The sequence below is a fragment of the Nelumbo lutea genome, chromosome 8 (assembly GCF_056320005.1).
Source record: "Nelumbo lutea isolate HS-2025 chromosome 8, American lotus-T2T, whole genome shotgun sequence".
Taxonomy (NCBI): Eukaryota; Viridiplantae; Streptophyta; class Magnoliopsida; order Proteales; family Nelumbonaceae; genus Nelumbo; species Nelumbo lutea.
In genome coordinates, this window is record NC_142691.1 from 15,113,427 (window position 1) to 15,135,105 (window position 21,679).

The 21,679-nt window shown below is 43.6% G+C and overlaps 1 protein-coding gene across 1 annotated transcript; it reads left to right on the forward strand.

The window, feature by feature from the left end:
- The first annotated feature begins 313 nt into the window (after positions 1-313).
- Positions 314-1,351, forward strand: LOC148842941 (cytochrome P450 family protein). Its single transcript, XM_088959586.1, has 2 exons — positions 314-710; positions 827-1,351. Exons 1-2 carry the CDS (start codon positions 539-541, stop codon positions 1,057-1,059), a joined length of 405 nt encoding a protein of 134 aa, XP_088815712.1. The 5' UTR covers positions 314-538; the 3' UTR covers positions 1,060-1,351.
- Positions 1,352-21,679: the final 20,328 nt, after the last annotated feature.

Consider the following 21,679-nt stretch of genomic DNA (forward strand, 5'->3'; position numbering starts at 1 on the left):
TAATAAATCAAGAACTAGAACCAGCCAATCTGAACCTATAACCAGAACCGGCCCAATTGGTTCAAGTCAATGACATTTGACCATTTGTGAGTTCACTGAAATACTTCATGGACAGGATTCTAAAATATCAGGGGTAAAACGGATATTTTATTTTTCATTATTTTACCTCTTACTTTTCTCTTCACAAAAAAAAAAAAAGAAGAAGGTTACGTCAGCCAAATTACCTTTCGATTTGCCGACTTGCCGTGCAGAGCACGAGCAAAAGCAGACACCGCTCTGTTTATAATTATAGGGGCAGATGAGACGAGGAATCGGGATGCTTACGTTAATTTTCAAAATTAAAAAATTAAAGCACGCTTATTATAACCATGGCTCATTTATTTCCTTCAAAACATTATTTATATTTTCTGCTTCTATCCCCAGCCAGACTGCTATTTAACTCTGTTTTCGCAAGTAATTGAGTGTTTGAAACTTTCTTTTCCCCCTCCTTCTTCGTCTTCGTTCTATTTTTTTTGTTTTTCCTCTTGATTTCTCCATCATGTCTCCAATTTTAAGCTCACAAGGAGTAGTCTTAGCCACAGCCATGGCGGTGTCAGGCACTGTAATCCTCTTGGCCTTCTGTCGACAGAAGCCACTCCCAACTACCCAATTCGCCGTTGCTGAGAATTCCGACTCCACTCGTCCAGTTCTACGGTCTTGCATCTCTTCCGGTACGTGGGTCTTCCCCAGTTTTTGGATATTTTGGCTCCTCTCCTTCCATTTCTTGATTTAGTCTTCCTGATTGTTTTCTGTTTCTTTTTTTTCTTCTGGCTGTTTGTTTAATCAGATGGGAAGAAACGAGACAAAAAGAAGAAAAGGGTTCACTTCGCAGAAGACGTAGTTGATCCAATTGGGAATAGCGAGGAGTTCCGGAGGGAGCACAGCAGGAAATCGTTGACGTTGAATCAAGCTTGCAGGTCTGAGAACCGCAGCGTTGCCCAAGGAATGCCTGCAAATCGGATGGTTCTGTACAATGGAATCCTCAGAGATCGTTTGCAGAGAATGGCCTGCTCCTATTAATTCCTGTGAAAATTCGTCTGGGTTTTATTCTCTCAATTTGTAGTTTTTTCTTAACTCTTAATTGCTTTCGGTCCAAGGAGAAGGAAGGAGGACTCTGTTTCTGTTCTTCGTCTTCCTGTTCTTCCATTTGTAAATATTACCGCTTTATCCTGACAGCTAGAGACAGACATTGATTGGAGATTGGACCCTGTAGGCTCTTGATTTTAATTTTTGTCCAAATGGGTTTCCAATCAATTCTCCAGTTCTTTCTGAGAATGAAATTTGCAGAAGTCTCAAGGGTTTATTTTGGCAATTACAAATCTGCTTTATTTGTTTCATTGAACTAATAATACCTAACCCGGCTAACTGTTCAAGGAATACTTGGTCAATTCCCCACACATAGGTATGCATTAATCATATATTTAATGCATGTGGCCCATGTGGGTATGTATGTATGTCATGATACATGCTCAATGGGGTTCATCAGTAGATCCATAGGTTATAAATAATTTTGAGTCAACCATCAAGTGTGTAATTCATTGCATGTATGCGTATTTATGTATGTGGTTTTAGTTATCACTTATGAGACATAGAAAGAAATTGGATAGGAATTATTTGGGTCAACAGTTGGGGCAAGGAGGGAAGGTGAAGCCCAATTAATTTGACCAACCTCAACCGCCCCGGTCCCTGAAAGTCCCCCACTAAGAACTTTCCTGCTGTTTTCTTTCGGATTCTTCTTTCCTCCTCAAATCTTAAAACTAAACAAATAAAAAATTGAAAACAGGAGAAATTGTGGCCAAAATTGTGGCAGACGTGTGTCGTGTGGAAGGCGTTGAAGGCACTAGGCAGCACAAAAGTAAAACGGGCTTGGGAGAGCGGTATGGGGCCGATGGGCCATGGGGTGGGGGAGCCCAACTGATGAAATGAACCATTGGATAGGCGTCCGTCTTCTATTTTGGAACAGAACATCGATTTCAGACATCACTGTCGTATTTATTGTTTCACAGACGAAACTATCTTGCGTGTCTATGTGTATTACGCACACCCACTGCTTACTTGTCCATCTCCAAAGTCAGAGAAAATTTTTAACTGTTGGGGGGGCCAAGGCCAACAGCCCAACGTTTTTGGGCATGACACGTCAGTCCACTCAGTCTCTTACATGTCTTTTTCGTCAAAAGAATATTGAGCACAATTACTATTTTACCCACACTCTTAGCAACGTGTCATGTTCCCGGAGTCATGAGTCATGACCCATGAAACGTAGAGAATAGACGTCACCGACGATAAGAAACGTAGAGAATAGATAGGAAATGTTTTACCAAAATAAAAAGGACAGGAAAAGGGCTCGTTTTACCATTATCATCTATCTCTATATGATACCAATCCAATGCTCAAAAGCCACTGTGGGGCCTAATTGTAGAGAGAAGTGACAGATGTCTTTAGGTGGTTTTCCGGGTCATCGTTCTAGTGTTTGGTACGCTACGCCTTAACGGCCCGAAGTAATGTTTTAAAGAGGTGACAAGACTGACATGTGTTCAGACGGCTGTGTGAAGGCAATTGAAGCAACGTTGTTGTCGGCTACTCGGCTTGGCCTCTTTCTATTTCTATTTATCATTCCTATTTTTTGCAACAGTGTTCTGAAAAAAGTGAAAACCTGATCCATGCCTTTGAACTTCGGGGGTCTTTTTGAAAGATATTCTAGTAGTTATGGGCTTTTGCATTAGATTTGAGTAATTTGAAGTTTGTTGGACTATTGTACATTTTTTTGTGTTTTTTCGTGCGAAAATAAAATGAAAAAGATGTAAAATTTTTCATTTTGAATTAATTTTTTGAAATCAGCCCAAAATGAATTTTTCGCATCTCTTCGACACACTGATCTTTAACGATAATACGAAGCAAGTGAAAAAGACTGCAGTGTTGTCTGCCCAATTCATAAACAGTTGAAAAATCACACAGAAGGATGGGAGGCCTCCTAAAATATAAGGGCATATTTAAAATTAAAACCACATTGTTTTAACCGTCATTGATCATAGTCAGATCGTTCAGCCCGAAAACCGATTATGGTATTGGTCCTGTTTTTAGCCTCAAACTCAAACTGTTATTTGCCTAAAAAATTGTTGAATTGGTCAACCACCTATTAACCCTATAGTTCAATCGTCAATCCACTTGGCCATATAATGGTTTTTGAGTCAATTTTTATTTTAATTCTTTTTATTTTTAAAGCATTATGAGCTTGTTTGGTCAAACTGAATGGTTGAACTGTTGACCAAAAAATCGGTGGCTAAAATGGTTTTAGTTCAAGTTGGTTTTTAAAACATTGATTTATTATGATTTTATTTCTCATTATTTTTGTTTATTCATTTTAAAAAAATTGGGGTTTAGAATTAAAAAAAATAATTGTAAATATTATTTTAATTTAAAAAACATATTTTTTGTTCCAATTGAATTGTAGGCAAAATCAGGGCCGGCACCATTTGTCATTAAGGCTGCATTTGGAAATGATGCAAATAAGTGTGAATGCAAATATGTAGAGTGTAAAACAGTCCATATAAATTACAAAGTTGGGTTAGTTTTACACTGACAAATTTACCTTCTTACCAAACATGAATTCCAATAAAGCATATTCTTTTTTTTTTTTTTTATCAAAAGCCCACTTGAATGCAAATTTACTTCTTTTTTATTGATGTACTTTTACATCTTATTATCAATGTAAATATGCATTGGTCTGTCATTTGTTAATGCATAAATGCAATGTTGTCAAATATAGGCAAAAGTGAACCAGAGTGCAAATTTACCCTGAACTGGGATTTACACCCTATTTGCATCATTTCCAAACACAACCTACAGGGCATTTATTAATATGTATTGTTTTGTTTTTCAAAAGAAGAAATAATTGGTGCTGACATGGCAATGTTTTTACTTTAAAAAGCAAAATCGTAATTATGGACCAATAACCCCTTTTTTAAATGACAGTGCCATTTGACAAAAAATAGAACATGGAGGCAGATATGGAAAAAAAAAGAGTAAAAAACCCTATTTTGAGCAAAAGTAGAGAGACAACCCTTCCCACTTTGTATACTTGTTCATTCCAAACTGGCCCAGCATTTTTTTCTAATATTTTGACAAGCTATTTATCCGGGTCATTTAGTCATTCCACCGCCCCACTGGGTTTAATTGGGTTGAACCAGTGTTCAAAGTATTGATACATTCAATACTGAAATTAGTATCAAACCCATTTTTTAGGTTAAAATGATCAGTTTGAAAATACAAATATGTAAATTATATTTTATATTATTTTGTATGCATTTATACTGTACATATATTTTTATTTATACCCAAACTGAACCTTAATTTCAACCAATTTCCAACTTGCAACCATTAATGCACAATTTAAACATCACATCTGCTTAATTCCCATTAAAATATATATCATTTAGTGACCCTGAAAACCGATATTTATGGTACAACACGTTACGATACATATTGATATTTTCAAGTTTGAACCATGAGTTGAACCAATCAACAGATAGCCGGGTTGACCTTTAAAAGCTGTGAGCACCTCAATACAAAAACTACTTCAATGGATGAGTCTTAAAGGTCACTAACCCAACTAGTAATCATAAAAGCAATATATATAGTGATGCCTGATGAATGATGATATATCTTGTATAAGAAATTTCAAATATGTAGCAGTAATGGAGGACAGACGTTTAAAGGGACACCCAATCCACACCATGACGTATAGTCACAGGATTCTATGCCTACCATGTCAATACCCCCAGCATGACATGTGCATCCACAACCCTCCAATCTCGAACCGAAACGTCAGCATCAGAGCATGACGAAATGCAGATCTCACAGTCAACTGTTTCCTTGCAACCCACCTTTCATGTGACCTCACCAAACCTTAGTAGAGCTGAAATCTAGGGTTCTGTTTGGTGGTCCAGGATACCCATTCGTCAAAGAAAATGCCTTTAGTGCTTAGTAGAGCTCCTCAAGGCTCAAGCAAGATAAAATACAGAGCCCAACGAATAATGCCTCCCCACGTTACCTTAATAGTTGTTTATTTTGTATGATTGAATCCAAAATTGTATCCTATTCAAGCTCAGGCAATCGACACAGTGTTTTCATTTGTTTATTCAACCTTGTTGTACTTCAAGTAGCTTTAATTTACATAAATTAAAGCCAGATGCTTTAATTCATGTGGCCATGCTTGCTTATGAGAATTAATTTCTAATCATTGTTATTATATTAGCCTTTGTCTTGATCCTCTAAACATTGTGTATATGTTAAGATTATAAAAGCATGATCAGTGAGGTCACAGCAAAAAATATGTATAAACTAATAAATTAGATAGAAAGATCGGTAGTTGGTTAGGAGATAAGGATTAGTGACGATAATCATAGATTAATGTGGTGCTTTAATAACGTCCATCCTTGTAACTTTTCTCTTAATGTTGGAATATTCATGGCATAATTAATCTTTAGAGCGAATTATGAGTTCCCTGCTGCCTGTACAATGGGAATAAATTGTACTGTGTTTCTAATTTTTCGACCTTGGTCATGTGGGGGAGCATTTATGCATCCAATAAGAGAAGAAGAAACAGAAAGATAAGAGAAGAAAAGGATTATAGACATGTGTTTAATCTTAATCCATGTTTGGGAGCATTTATTTAAAATATGTGTTTATTTGGGCCATTAAGCAGTTATTAGTATTTGGGAAATAAGCCCCGAATAAGTGCTTATTTTAAAAATAAGAACTTATTTTTTAAGCCCAAATTTTTAGCTTTTTTAATAAGCACTAATTCAATTTTTTCTTTCAAAATATCCCTAGTTGAATTTTAAAATACCACTTATAAAATTATCCCTAATTGAATTTTATAAAAGTACTTTTATGAAAAGACTTTATGAAAATACTTTTACAAAATCACTTTTATAAAAGTACATCTATGAAAGCATTTTTATAAAAGTACTTTTATAAAATCACCTATATGAAAGTACTTTTATAAAAGTACTTTTACGAAAGCACTTTTGTAAAAACACATTTACAAAAGAAGTGTTACAAAAGTGCTTTTGTAAAAATGCTTTCATAAAAGTATTTTTATAAAAGTGATTTTGTAAAAATGCTTTCATAAAAGTACTTACTTAAAAGAATGATGTATTTTAAAAATTTAAAAGAAAATGAAGGACAAAATAGTCCCAAATGCTTATTTAAGTGCTTATTAGAGGAAAAATGACTACCAAATGTCCAATACAAAATAAGTGCTTATTTTTAAAAATAAGCACTTGAAAAAGTTGGGTACCAAATACAAAAAAATGCTTATTTGAATAAGCATTTATTCAATAAACACTTATTTTTAAGTTAAGCACTCCTAAATATGACCTAAGTATTAATTTTTTAAAGGATAATTAGAAGGGCTCTTATATATCTACTATATTCATCTATATATCTCCTTATCTTTCACTTTGTTAAGCTAGCCAACCAACTTTTAACTCTTACATTTTCTTTTTATATTCAGGCAAAGTTTGATAGAGATTTTATTAATATGAAGTTGATCAATATGTCAAAAGTCTTAAGATTGATAGAATACATCAAATCAAGTCTTAAAATTGTTAGAACACGTAACATATCACTATGCGCATCCATAGCCGATGTCTCAGCAACTTCACCCTAGGCAGCTCTTATTCAAATGGTGGGGAGTCCTCTCTACCATGGCTCTCACTCTACTCTAGTGAAAGATAGCTCTTTATGTAATAGCTTTGGTTCTACTCCAAATAGTTCTTTTCATGACAATTCTCACTCTTCTCTAAGTAAATAACCCTCCCTCATGCGATTCAAACTGGAGAGTTAAGACATGGTAATAGATTTTAATATCATTTATTATATAGTTGATTAATATGCCAAAAGTCTTAAGATTGTTGAAACACATTTTGGCTTTGTATTAGTACCATAACAAATAGTAGTTAAGGAATTTGTCAAGAGAATGTTGATCGATACCAAAACACCTAACAAATCAGAGCACCCACTGCTCTAATAGAAGTCTTTCTTTTTTTTTAATATTTCCCAAGTCTCTCTGTCTCTCTCTCGTGTAATATATTTCTGCATGTGCTCCTGCTACATACTCTATTATTGAGAGAAAATTAAAAAAAAAAAAGAAAAAGGTCAGACTGCTGCTCTCATGATGTCATTGGGAAGTCGCCAGGCCTATGTTATCTATTTTAATTAGTTATACTAGTCTTGTCCTTTGTTTACCAAGACATTTGTATATTTCCTTCCATTTAAAGCTATTTTTATTTGCCTCTTGCTTCTCAAATTGCAAAGTCTATGGCCGCAAAGATTGAATATTTCTATTCTGCCGCTCACATGCATCATGCATGCTAATGATTATTGATGGAGCGCCATTCGGCTAGTCTTAGCTGTCCGCTGCCTTGCTTCTAAATTCGGGGTAGCAGGGAACCTGAAACGGGAGAGATTGGAAAGCTCCGGGGGGAACCCGGTGTAGAGCTCCGAAGCTCAAGTTAGAATCCTTCAAAAGCAAGGTAATACCAGATAGCGCAAAGTTTGCATACCTCCGTTGCCGGGGGCAGGGGGTTCTTATAGTCACTTCGTGTACTCGTCCCGAGGCCCTTGTCAGATCGGGTATGGTTACCCTTACGCTTGTCAACTCGGCTGTCATCCCTTCTGCTGAGACAGAACCGTCACTGCCTAACCGTCTAACCGGAGATGGCGGCGTCAATGGCGGTGGCAGGTGGCCGTTTAGAGTGCTGCTGCCAAACGTCAGATCCTAAGTCAGTCAGGCGAGGCGCCCTCGGGCACGGACTTCCCTGGTGTCAGGCATGGCACGACTTGTTTGGCTTTGGTGCCCAGAAGATGATGCGAAGTGTTGAGCGAGGTGGTCTTGAGCTCGGAGGTACCCCGAACTGTTACAAGGTGGGTCAGTTCGGCGAAGTGTATCCCGAGCTGTTACAAGGTAGTTCGGCGAAGTCTATCCCGAGCTGTTACAAGGTGGGTTAGTTCGGCGGTCTATCTCGAACTGTTACAAGGTGGCAGTTCGGCGAAGTGTATCCCGAGCTGTTACAAGGTAGTTCGGCGAAGTCTATCCCGAGCTGTTACAAGGTGGCAGTTCGGCGAAGTCTATCCCGAGCTGTTACAAGGTAGTTCGGCGAAGTCTATCCCGAGCTGTTACAAGGTGGCAGTTCGGCGAAGTGTGTCCCCTTGTTCCCGCCTAGGCTTGGCCCCTTTTGCCGAGCTGTCATTTCTGCCACGTGTCTCATAATAAAGAGGTCGGGCCAAATCTTCCTTCATCAATTGCCCCCCACTCCTTGCGCCGAGGGCCTTGCCATGGTGTGGGGAGTTTTCACGAGGTGGTTGTAGATTTGTCCCGTCCTTCAAACCTTCACTGTATGAGACGCTTTTGCTAGGGTTTTTTCGGTTTTCGAGAAGGCTGGAAACGTGCTTACTCAAGAACGCTGGTGGTTGTGACCGTGCGTTTTAAATTTCAAACCAACTCGCGCCGCTGGGACATGACAGCGGGTCATTTCAAAAAGGCACGCCACTGCTGTACGTGCGCTGTCGACTGTCAGGGAGACGTGCGGTGCGTCAGCTTCGAAAAGACGCGTGTCGAAGCGACGTCGGTTTCAAAAAGACGTGCTGACGTTTCTTTTTTCGGAAAGACGTGCGCCAATCACGTCTCGACTTTAAGGGTTGTGCGGCCGGTAAGAACGTGGGCCGTCGGATCGTCTTCAGTCTCCACGGTCGATTCTTGGTTACTATAGCTATAAATAGTGGGGGACCCTGGTTGGTTTGTCACTTCTGCGGTTTGTCTACTGAGTTCGCGTCCAACCTTTCAACTCGCGTCCAAATCTTTTCCAGCTCGCGTCAAGGCTGGTTATACAGTCTTCACGGTTCTTTGGCTTGTTCTTCAAACTTTCCAGTGAGTACTTTCTTGAATCTATCTTTCCCCCAATGTCTAACTTTGATAGCTCAGACGATTCTTCGAGTAGGGCCGACGTAGGTTCCACCAACCGAGCCGTGTCCCCAGACTGCCTCAGTGATCCTGAGGTGGAGCTTGAAGACTATGAACCAGTGGGCCGAGTCGCTTCGGGCAGTTTGGCGTCTACCTCCCGCCGAGGTCGGATGCTAGACAGGTTTGGTCCTTCGACCATGACGCCTGAGGGTCTTCAATCCATACTTCTGTCCTACAATCTTCCTAGGGGGTACACATATTTCATTCCTTCGGGTAGCTTTCCTTGGGAACACGGTCTCGACGAGATCGTGATTTTTCGAGAGCAGCTCGCTGCAGGGTTGCGACTTCCTTTCCATCCCCTTCTCGTCGAAGTCATAAACCACTTCGGTGTCACCATTGGCCAGCTTCATCCGAACTCTATTCGGATCTTGGTGGGGACAATATCCCTTTTTTGCGAGCAGAACTTCCCCTTGGACTTAGAGATATTCTCCTCTATCTTGATGCTCAAGAGATAGGCGGGTCCTCTTCCTGGGGGGAGACGGGCGTATTACCTTACTCCTCGCTAGGGTTTTAAACTTCTGCACGATCTTCCTAACAAGGTCCCGGCGTGGAAGTGGGACTACTTCGGCATGCGAAGTGCACAAGGATGGCCCTTTCAGACCGGGTGGGGTGAGGTCGCTCCCGACTTGGGCGTAACTCTTGATAAAGAGACGGTGAAGGGTCTCCGGCAGTGGGCACGGCAAGGCTTAAAGTGCCACCACTACTTAACGAAGGCTAAGCTTTTTGCAGCCGGCCTGAGTTCGGGTAGGTTTCTGGCTATGCGGCTTTTTTTTTTTTTTTTGATGTCGAACTTGTTTCTGTAGGTGTGATGGATACGGAGAGAACTCGCGGTGGTCGCTTGTTCCAAGGTGTGAAGAGGAGGAAGCGGGTCGCCAAGCGAACTCGTAACGAGCTGCCCCTGGATGAGGAGCCCAAAGCCCCAGACCATACGACAGAGGATCTGCCCAGGGAGCCCGAAGTGACTCCACCGGTGCACGAGACTACCGGGGCGCCTTTCACTAAAACCACTCATACGGGCGCTCCTGCATACTCAAGTGCTCCTCACTCCGGGTCTGCTCAAACGCGGGCTGGGCCCTCAGGCTCGGGAGCTCAAGGGGAGTTTAGGAGCGAGTTGATGCCGAACTACGCTCTTCAGAAGAGTAGGGACGCTAATTTCCCCGAGGAGGTCGCGGCGTGGACCAATCTTCCCTTGAATCAGGTCGCTTGCCACGCCGTAACACATGCCATGGTGGTAAGTAAGATTTTGTCTTATTTAATTCCGTTGCTTCTGTTGTCTTTTTGCTCACTTGTTTCTTTTGGTAGGTGAATTCTTTGATTCATGCCTTGGCGGACCAAGTGGAGAGGAGCTCGCGACAGGTGCGAGCTGCTGAGGCTGCTGCTCATGTTGCTGAAGAAGCCTTTCGTGCTGCAGAGGCAAATACCCGGGCTGCTGAGGCGGCTGCTTATGCTGTTGAAAAGGCTGCTCGCATCGCGATGGCCAGACAGGCGAGGTCTCAGCGTGATGCCGAGGCCATGGGGGTAGTTGTCAAGCATCAAGTCGAGTATCTTCAGGAGGACATTAGGGAGAGAACACAGATTTTTTCCCAAGGCATTGAAGACGCCAAAAAGAAGGCAGTTGAAGACTACATTGCCTCCTCGCGTTTTGACGATCTGATGGTGGATGATCCAGAATACATACCCCGACCTCGATGTAAGTGCCATAACCACTTTGCGCATAACTCAGGAGATGGCCAATGTTGCCGATGGCGAGCCGGACTCTGAAGGAGAGGAAGGGCCTTCGGGTGTTGTTGAAGTGCCTTCCGATGGCGAAGAAGTGGCTCCGGGCATGTAAATTTTTTTTTTTGCCAGTGTACTGTTTCTTGCAATGGAGTCTTTTTCCCCTTGCTCATCTTCCCCGAGCTGTTTCTTTGTCGGGTTTTTAAATTTCCGTGGCCTTTTATGCCGCGAACTGATTTTTGCCGAGCTGATAATGTGCTGAAGTTCCTCGGCTTGCCTTGTGGCACATGGCCTGATTTCGTCCACTTCGCTAGGTGGTTTATAGGTAGTATCGCCTCAAGTTCATGATGTTCCACGTTCGGGGTACTCGTTTGCCTTCCAAGGTTTCGAGTTCGTATGCGCCCCCGAGCGCTGTTTTTACTTTATAGGGCCCTTCCCAATTAGGTCCAAGCTTGCCGACGTCGGGTTCGGGCACCATAATCTTCCGGAGGTCCAGGTCGCCGACTCGGAAGCTTCGTCGCTTTACTCTGCTATTGTAGTAGCGAGCTACCTGCTGTTGGTATGCCGCTGTTCGGATGTGCGCAAGGTCCCTTACCTCGTCCAGTAGGTCGAGGTTGGTGCGTAACTCGTCTCCGTTCGTCCGATCGTCGTATGTTTCTAATCGCAACATTGGTATTTCGATTTCCGCCGGGATCACCGCTTTAGTGCCGTAGGTGAGGTTGAAGGGGGCTTCTCCCGTGGCTGCTTTTTCGGTCGTTCGGTGAGCCCATAAGACACTTGGTAGCTCTTCGGCCCACAATCCCTTAGCTCGATCCAGACGTGCTTTCAGTCCGCGCAGGATGGCTCTGTTCATTACTTCCGTCTGACCGTTTGCCTGTGGGTGCGCGACTGACGTGAAATTTTTCCGAATCCCCATGTCCTGGCACCACTCTTGGAACTTGATATCCTCGAACTGTTTGCCGTTGTCGGAAATTAGAACCCGAGGTAATCCGAACCGACATACTATGTTCTTCCAAAAGAAGTTATGTATGTTTCGGGCCATAACAGTTGCCAGAGGTTCGGCTTCTATCCACTTCGTAAAATAATCTACCGCAACAACTAAGAATTTTCTTCCGCCTGTTGATGGTGGGAATGGCCCAAGGAGGTCAATGCCCCATTGTGCAAAGGGCCACGGGCTGGCGAGGTATTTGAGGTCGGAGGCAGGTTGATGGTGCATGTTAGCGTGCTTCTGACACTTGTCGCATTTTCTGACGAGCTCGACAGCTTCTGCCTTCATCGTTGGCCAGTAGTATCCTTGTCGAAGTGCCTTTTGGGCGAGTGCTCTGCCCCCTAAGTGTCCGCCGCACAGGCCTTCATGAGTGTCGCAGAGTACAAACTCGGCTTCGGTAGGTCGCAGGCACCGCAAATAGGGGAGCGTGTACGACCATCGGTATAACCATTCATCTATTATGACATATTTGGCCGCCTAGCGCTGCACCCTCTTGGCGGCATTGCGTTTTACAGGGAGGGTTCCATCTATCAGGAAGCTCGTGAGTGGATTGATCCAGCTCGGCTCTGCTTCTAAGATGGGAGCGACCTCCTCTGTCCCCCCGAGAATACTAGGCCGAGGTAAGACCTCTATGTACATAGTTCTCATATTGTTGTGACTCGTGCTGGCTAACCGGGACAGGGCGTCGGCCTCAGTGTTTTCGGACCTCGGGATTTGCCTGATGATGTGTGACCGAAAGTTGAGCAGGGCTTCTTTTACTTTGGCCAAATATGCGATCATGGAGAGATCGCATGCTTCGTATTCGCCGGTAACTTGGTTTACCATGAGCTGAGAGTCGCTGTAGATGACCAAGTGTTTTGCCTTAAACTTTCGCGCTAGGTCCAGCCCGGTGATTAGCGCTTCGTACTCTGCCTCGTTGTTGGATAACGTGAACTCAAAGCGTAGTGCGTACTCTACTTTTGTGCCGCTCGGGCCGCACAAGACTATTCCAGCTCCGCTGCCTTTCCGGTTCGAGGAACCATCCACGTGAAGGATCCAGGGCTCGTCATCCCAATTCGCTCTTCGCCTGATCAGGAGAGAGGCCACACTAGGTGCTACTTCACGGGGTTCGAACTCTATGGGCTCAGGAGCTCCAGGTTCGCCGCAAATGGGGACCTCGGGCTCGACCTGTGGAGCTTCATGGCTGAAAGTGCACTCGGCGATAAAATCTGCCAAAGCTTGGGCCTTGATAGCGGTTCTCGGTTTGTACTGGAGGTCATACTCGCTGAGTTCGATGGCCCATTTCGTCAGTCGACCGGAGACTTCGGGTTTGAGTAAAACTTGTCTAAGAGGTTTGTCAGTTAGGACGATGACGGTGTGAGCCCGGAAGTATGGGCAGAGTTTCCGAGCTTCTATTACTAGGGCGTATGCTAGTTTTTCTATCTCTGGGTACCTTGCCTCTACTCCTTGCAAAATTTTACTAACATAATATATGGGTCGTTGGACCCGGTCTGTTTCCTTTATTAGTACCGAACTGACCGACTCGTCGCTCGCCGAGAGGTACGGTTGTAAGACCTCGCCCACCTCGGGCCGGGCTAAGGTTGGTATACTAGCGAGGTAACCTTTTAGTTCGTCGAACGCAAACTGGCAGTCCTGGGTCCATTCGAACCCTTTGCCTTTGACTGCCTTGAAGAAGGGTAGGCAGCGGTCTGCTGACTTAGATAAGAAGCGGCTTAGAGTGGCTATGCGGCCGTTTAGCCTTTGAACCTCTTTTACTTTCCGAGGTGGTTTCATATCTAGGATGGCTTTTATTTTGTTCGGGTTGGCCTCAATACCGCGCCGATTGACAATGTAGCCTAGGAACTTGCCCGAGGTGACGCCAAAGACACACTTGTTGGGATTCAACTTCATGCTAAAGTGACACAGGATTTGGAAAACAGAATCTAAGTCTTGTATTAACTCTTGTGAAAACTAAGTTTTGACGACCATGTCGTCTACATAGCACTCTATCTTCGTACCAATCAGGGGCCGAAATAGCTTATTTACAAGTCTTTGGAAAGTTGCCCCGGCGTTTTTTAGTCCAAAGGGCATGACTTTGTAGCAATACAGGCCGAACTCGGTTATGAAGCTGGTTTTTTCCTCATCGGACGGGTCCATCCTAACTTGGTTGTAGCCCGAGTAGGCGTCCAGGAAGCTTAGCAACTCGTTTCCCGAGGTCGCATCCACTAGGCGTTCAATTCTGGGGAGGGGGAAGCAATCTTTCGGGCAGGCTCGGTTCAGGTCGGTATAGTCGACGCACATGAGCCACTTGCCGCTTGCCTTTTTTACCAACACCGGGTTGGCCACCCAGCTCGGGTAGTGGACTTCCCTTATGAAGTTTGCTGCGAGGAGCTTCTCAACCTCCTCATCGACCGCTCTCCAGCGTTCTGGGGCTAAGTTGCGTTTCTTCTGTCTAACGGGTCTGACTACAGGGTCAGTATTAAGTATGTGAGTTATCATTCTGGGGCTAATGCCGGGCATGTCGGCCGCGGGCCAGGCAAAAATATCTAAATTTTGAAGTAAAAACTCACCAGTTCGGCTCGTAGGGGGTCTTCGATGGAAGCTCCGATGCTTAGTGTGCGAGCTGGGTCCGTAGCTGAAGTCTGGATAGCGACTGTTTCCTCCGTGGGCGAAGCTCGCTCCTCACCTTGCTCCGCCGGCCGCTCCAGCTCGAGGTCGTCGGCCGCCTTGGTTTTTCCCTTTAGGGCGGCAACGTAGCACTTGCGGGACTCGAGCTGGTCGCCCCGCGCTACCCCTATACCGAAGTCCGTAGGGAACTTCATGGCCAAATAGTAGGTGGAGACCGCCGCCCGTAGGACATGCGTGATCGGCCGCCCTATTATGGCATTGTATGGGGAGGGGGTCGCAACTACCAAGAAATCATGGTTGAGTCTGACCGCACAAGGCCATGTGCCGACTTCCACAGGGACAGTTATTTTCCCGAGGGGCCTAACTTCCTCTCTGCTGAAACCTACCAGGGGAGTGTTCGCGGGCTTCAGCTCGCTCCTCTTTAACTGTAGCTGGTCAAATGCCGATTTGAAGAGGATGTCCGCTGAGCTGCCCGAATCTACGAGTACGCGCCTGACCTCGAAATCGTTGATCCTTAGCTTAATGACAAGCGCGTCATCATGGGGGTAGTGGACTCCTCGCGCGTCGTCCTCCGTGAAAAAGATTGGCTCTTCGGTCTTTGGTCTCTTTGGGGGGTTCCTTTCTTCGAGGGCCGCTTCGCAAACTGAAGTCCGGGCTGTTGCCGAGGTACACCCCGCTACCACCGATCCTCCCACTATTACATGGATGGTTCCCCGAACTGGCCTCTCTTCCGGAGGCTGCTTCTGCAACGGTTCGGCAGGTTTGTTGCTAGACTCGGGTGCATCCCTTTCGTGCTCCCCTTGCCGACCTGCTTTATTATTGTTGTGTTGTACAAAGTTTCTCAAGTATCCACGATGGATGAGTCCCTCTATCTCGTCCCATAGGTTATTACACTGTTCGGTGCTATGACCATGGTCTCTATGGAAACTACAATACAAATTCTTGTTTCTATCGTTCGGATTTCCCTTCAGGCGAGGTGGCCACTTAACGTACGGAGCGTCTTTGATCATCATTAAGATCTCTATTCGCCTCGTGTTCAACGGCGTGTAGTCCGTCCGAACTGCTAGGGGGCCCGGAAGGATTGGTTCGGCTTCGGCTCCCGGGTCGGGTTTTTTCTACTCACCAGGTTGGAGAGCTCGCCTTCTCTCTTTCTTTTCTTGTTCTCGCCTTTGGTTCGTTGGTTGATCTCTTCCTCTGTCCTCATGAACTTATCCGCGAGTTTGAGGAATTTGGCCACGGTCGCGGGCTGGTTGGCCACCATGTGCCATTTGAACTCTTTGTGCGTCACCCCTCTTTTGGCCACCGCGAGCTGCACTGCAGGGTCCAACCGCGGTATTTGCAAGCATGCCTCGTTGAACCGCTTGATGTAGCCCCGAATAGATTCTCCTTCTCTTTGGACCACTCCGAAGATGCTTTCCTCTGTTCTGGGGCACCGTCGGCTGGTGACGAAGTGTGTGGTGAAGACTTGCACGAACTGGGCCCAGCACTTTATCAACCCGGGGGCCAGGTTCCTGTACCAAGTGTGGGCTACCCCCCTGAGGGTGGTGGTAAAGGCCACGCACATGCACGATTCGCTAGCCCTGGCGAGGTGCATTTGCGACTGAAAGGCGTCAACGTGGTCGTTGGGGTCGAAGGACCCGTCGTACTTGTCCAGAGGTGGGAGTTTGAAGTCTTTGGGTAAGGGGACCGCCAGGAGTTCCGATGCGAGGGGGGAAGGAACGGAGAGAGCCGGGGTAGCCTCTACCTCATCCGAGCTCATGGCTTTGCCTCTGAGTTCCGACAAGGCGCGGGTGGTGGTTTGGCGACTTCGCCGTTGAGTGGGCCTTGTGCTGGCACTGCTGGCCTCCGTGTTACCGAGCTCGATGGGCCCATAATGCTGGTAGTCCGCCACCAGGGTGCTGAATCAATTTTCGGTGAGCGGGAGCTCGGGCTTGGAGCACCGGGGTGCCGACCTCGCGGGCGAGGCCTGGCTGCGGGGAGGCCTTGACCGGCCTCGGGGCGGGGTGGTGAGGTGGAAGTAGTGGTTGGTTCAATGGCAGTTGGGGGAACTGCTGTTGATAGTGATACTGGGAGATGTTGTGCAACACTTGGTGCTGGTGAAGCTGGTGTTGCTGGAACTGTTGCATTTGGGCTTGTATTGCCCGCATGCACTGCATCAGGTCCTCCAATCGGTCTTGGCTAGCTGCCAGGGGGACGGCAGTTGGTTCAGTGAAAGTTGTCTCAATGGGGAGAGGAAAGGGGACGTTTGTGGTAGGAGGGTTTACGGGTGCCACTGCTTGTGGCGTGTTCAGGATGGGGATCCCGTCCACCGAAAGGGGGATGGTGAACTGTCCAACGCACACTACGGGGACCTGAAGTTGCTCCCCGGTGGCGTTTGTCTCCGTGTCGCGTCCGGTGTTGCTGGAGGAGGCCCTGAGTGTTGGGTTTTTTGAAGAAGAAAGGGGGTATCGAAGTTTGGAGGGAGGCTTTTTGAAGTGTTTTCCCACAGACGGCGCCAATTGATGGAGCGCGATCCGGCTAGTCTTAGCTGTCCGCTGCCTTGCTTCTGAATTCGGGGTAGCAGGGAACCTGAAATGGGAGAGATGGGAAAGCTCCGGGGGTAACCCGGTGTAGAGGCTCCGAAGCTCAAGTTAGAATCCTTCAAAAGCAAGGTAATATCAGATAGCGCAAAGTTTGCATACCTCCATTGCCGGGGGGCAGGGGGTTCTTATAGTCACTTCGTGTACTCGTCCCGAGGCCCTTGTCAGATCGAGTATGATTACCCTTGCGCTTGTCAACTCGGCTATCGTCCCTTCTGCTGAGACAGAACCGTCACTGCCTAACCGTCTAACCGGAGATGGCGGCGTCAGTGGCGGTGGCAGGTGGCCGTTTAGAGTGCTGCCGCCAAACGTCAAATCCCAAGCCAGTCAGGCGAGGCACCCTCGGGCACGGACTTCCCTGGTGTCAGGCATGGTACGACTTGTTTGGCTTTGGTGCCCAGAAGATGATGCGAAGTGCTGAGCGAGGCGGTCTTGAGCTCGGAGGTACCTCGAATTGTTACAAGGTGGGTCAGTTCGGCGAAGTGTATCCCGAGCTGTTACAAGGTAGTTCGGCGAAGTCTATCCCGAGCTGTTACAAGGTGGGTTAGTTCGGCGGTCTATCCCGAACTGTTACAAGGTGGCAGTTCGGCGAAGTCTATCCCGAACTGTTACAAGGTGGCAGTTCGGCGAAGTCTATCCCGAGCTGTTACAAGGTAGTTCGGCGAAGTCTATCCCGAGCTATTACAAGGTGGCAGTTTGGCGAAGTCTATCCCGAGCTGTTACAAGGTAGTTCGGCGAAGTCTATCCCGAGCTATTACAAGGTGGCAATTCGGCGAAGTGTGTCCCCTTGTTCCCGCCTAAGCTTGGCCCCTTTTACCGAGCTGTCGTTTCTGCCACGTATCTTATAATAAAGAGGTCAGGCCAAATCTTCCTTCATCAATTATAGTACTACTATAAGGCTTGCTTCAATTATTTATTTATTAGGGGTTGGAGGGAATAAGTCGTAAGGGGCATTATTGGGCTATAACACTTGAGCCTCGCTAGAAGTCTAATTGGAGCTCCTAAAAGCAGTCATCGGATGCACTGCCCATGCATCATACTATACTTCAACTTGGGCAAACTAAATAATTGGCACTTAACCCTCTGAACTTTTGTATTTCAGCACTTTGCCTGCCTAATTATGAAATGTTCCTGTTGATATTTTAGAACCTTAAATTAGGCCCTTTGTTAATCTATTTTACCATTTTGTTCATTTAACCCTAGGTTTTTGTTCTTAAAATCCTATCTCTTTGTACGTTTCTCTCAATTTTCTTTCAACAAAATTGATCTTGATAATGCATTGATAATTATGATCCATCAATGCCTTGAGCATAACTTATGCTTTAGAATAGTTTTTTCATTATTTTGGTACTTATTGTCGGTCCATAGAATCTTGTATGGGCAACTTAGGGTCTGTTTGATTTACAGTTGGAATCGAAACCGGAATACTCTACTCCTATAGTCTGTTTGGTTCAGACAGAAATGAGAATGAAAATTGAAATCAATAGAAATGAGATTTCATTCCCAAGTGAGGGGCAGGAAATGGCCATTCCAACAGGAATGAGAATGGGATTCCGGTTCCACCCAGCCAAATGGTTAGAACCGGAATAGCCCATTCAGATTCCAACTGCAGACCCCTTTTTCTACAAACCAAATGAGGCCTTAGTAATTTTGTTTTTATTATCGACACTACTAGTGAGTCAAGGGGTAAAGTGTTGGAATCTAAATGTTTATCGGTCTTTGTTACAAAACAAAGTTGAAGGGGCTAAGTATTACCACTCACTAAGTATGAGGTTGCTATATATAATTTACCCACAAAAAGGTCTTACTTGTCAATACAAGTACAAAAAATAAATGGGCCTTAAGTTTTGTAATTGTGATTTGAAAGCCTATGGCTGGCTGCGCCTATGGTGCTATAGCGATCATTTTATATTGATGTTCAGAAAGGAGAAAAACTAGTATGCAGAAATCATAGGATATGCCAATGAATTGTGAGGATACAAACCCCGTTATTGACATGCAATCCCTTTAATGGCACCTGGTCCCATGATGTCAGAGGCTGAGGTTACTCACTTGTCTCATCAAAGTCGATGATTTTCATATGGAAATCGACTATGGTGCCGAAAAGATAATTATAGCCAATCAATCGGTATTATAAAAAAAAGGAATCAATGAGTTAATATTTATCAAAATTCACGGGATGTTTTAATTGATCAAAGCCCTTTTCATATCATATCTTTCTGGTATATATCATATACTAATATTAATAAAAAAGAAGATGATCATATATTCATATATAGACCACAAATGCTAGTATGTGTAAGGGTGTAAACGGATCAGTTTTGGATTGGACCCCGTTTAGTCCAAAATCAATTTGGACGGATTGGATAGACCAACATAACATATTGGATTGGATCAATCCGGTTTAAAATATTTATTAAATTGGATTAGGTCTGATTCACCCGTAACAAATTTATATTGAATTGGGTTGGATTAAGCCAATATCTAGAACATTGATATAAGATAAAAATATATGTATCAATAGATTAGGTTTGTGTTGAAACCAATATAAATCAAAATGAATTTGAACAGATTGAACGGTTCAAACATTGAATTAGATCAGTCCAAATTCGTCCAAACCATTTATTGGATTGGATTGAACCTGATCCATTTATAATGAACTCATATTGGACTGAAACGTATTGGACCAAATCCAGTGCATTTGACACCTGTAAAAAGAAAATATTTTGGAACTTTATGATCCTATGAGAACAAATTATGGCCACAAAACCCCCTTATAATATTGAAATGCATGCAATTTTATGATCCTAGGTTCCATTTGATGACCTCATCTCGCATGAAATGAAAGGCTGAGGTTTTCCTATACCCTATACTCTATGATTCTCACAGGTAATTGTAACCTAAGCTTTGTTTTTTTAATAAATTTTCCTTGGATAGGACGTGACATAAATCCGACAACAACGCCACTTTTTCTTTTTTATTTTTATCTGGCCAAAATTGGTGATTCTCTTTTTTATATTTGGCCAAATTGTAAGGCTGCAACTTGGGCCAGGTTGGCCCGAATCCAACCCTAACTCAACCCAAAAAAGTTGGGTTTGATTGGGTTGGGTTGATATTCGGGTTAGGATTAGAGTTGAAATTCATGAACCCGATTTTACTTCAAGTTGGGTTAGGGTTGACCCTTTAGCCAATCCGACTCTATAGTACATGTTATATATAATATATAATATATTATTGATTTGTTTAGATGCATGACATTTGTATAGCCCCCACCACATAGTATCATGTATTTCTTTTAAGATAATCACTACACTTAATCCTAATCAGAAAGACTAAAACCTTAATAACATTATTTTGTGTTTTTTGAAAATTTTATTCTTCATCTCCTCTACGTTGTTTGCCGCCCAAGAAAGATATATCATAGGTCATAACTCATAATAAACTATAATCATTTTAACACTTGCTTTTATGAATTTTGTACTAAAAAAAATAACATCAACAAACAAATACTAATGAAACATAGGATCAATATATGTATTGAAAGTTAAGTTAAGATCTAAAATCGAGAAATTCTATGAGATTTTAAAGGATGGGAACAAGATTGGATTGGGTTGGTTGGGTTGAAGGTCGGGTTGGGGTTTAGAACTTAGGGTTGGGCTAGAGTTGGCCTCAACCCGACCTAACCCAGCCTGACTTGCAGTTCTACCAAATTGCAATAAATTGTAGATATGTGAACTTAAATAATTTTCTTAGGATATTAAAAAACAGAAAGAAAGGATTCACAAATCAACTTCTTTTTAATAAAATAAAATTTATTGATAATTTGAAACTTAAAAATACATGAAGCCCAGAAAGGTTGTATATTATATTTACGTCAAACTTAGTAGTAAGCAAAAAGATGAGCTAGAGTATTCTGATCTATAGGGATATGTTTTTCTTGAAAGCCCTCAAATTTTGTGATATTGAGCATTATAGTTCTGATATGCATTTGGGTTATCCAGTTGCCAATGTTGTTTCTTTCTTGAAATAACCTATACTGCATCAGAGAAGAGAGAGAGGTGTTTATATCCTTGACGTTTCCTGATGCAAAAAGTAAGTGATTATCGTGAATGACTATGACAAAAGCTGCACTTACACGATTTGAAATGGATTAAAAGAATCATTAGTATAAATTTTGATATGCTGGAAATCTATGGAAACCAATTCTTGCCGTGGATTTCTTGATCCTTTGGAATCCCCTGTCTCAAGAAGTAAAGATGGCATTTTTTAAAATAAATCCTCTGGTGAAGATGCCCCACAAATCAACTTGTGTTGCATTTAAAGGTAGAATTTATTTATGAGTCATATGCTTAAAATTTAATGCCGGAGATAGAACAGAGTTTTTTTTTTCTTTTTTCCTTTAATTTCAAGCGGATTTATTGGGTCAAGTAATAAAGATAAAAGATATAACTTCCCTGCTAGTATAAGTTTGGGCGGTGGAAGGAAGTGGTGGGGTTTTGTCGTTTTGTATCCAAAACAGCTAAAATGATACTATGTGGTGGGGCTGATATGTTATCACTTCTTATAATTTGTTATATTATATAATAGAGCTACATTATATATCGAATTATCTAGTGCTGTGTTTGGTTAATTTTACAAAATTTATTAGAAATTTTTCCTTATCCTCCTATTTGTCTCCTTTTTCTGTCAAATCAAACATAAGCATAGAGTTTTATTTTCAATAGT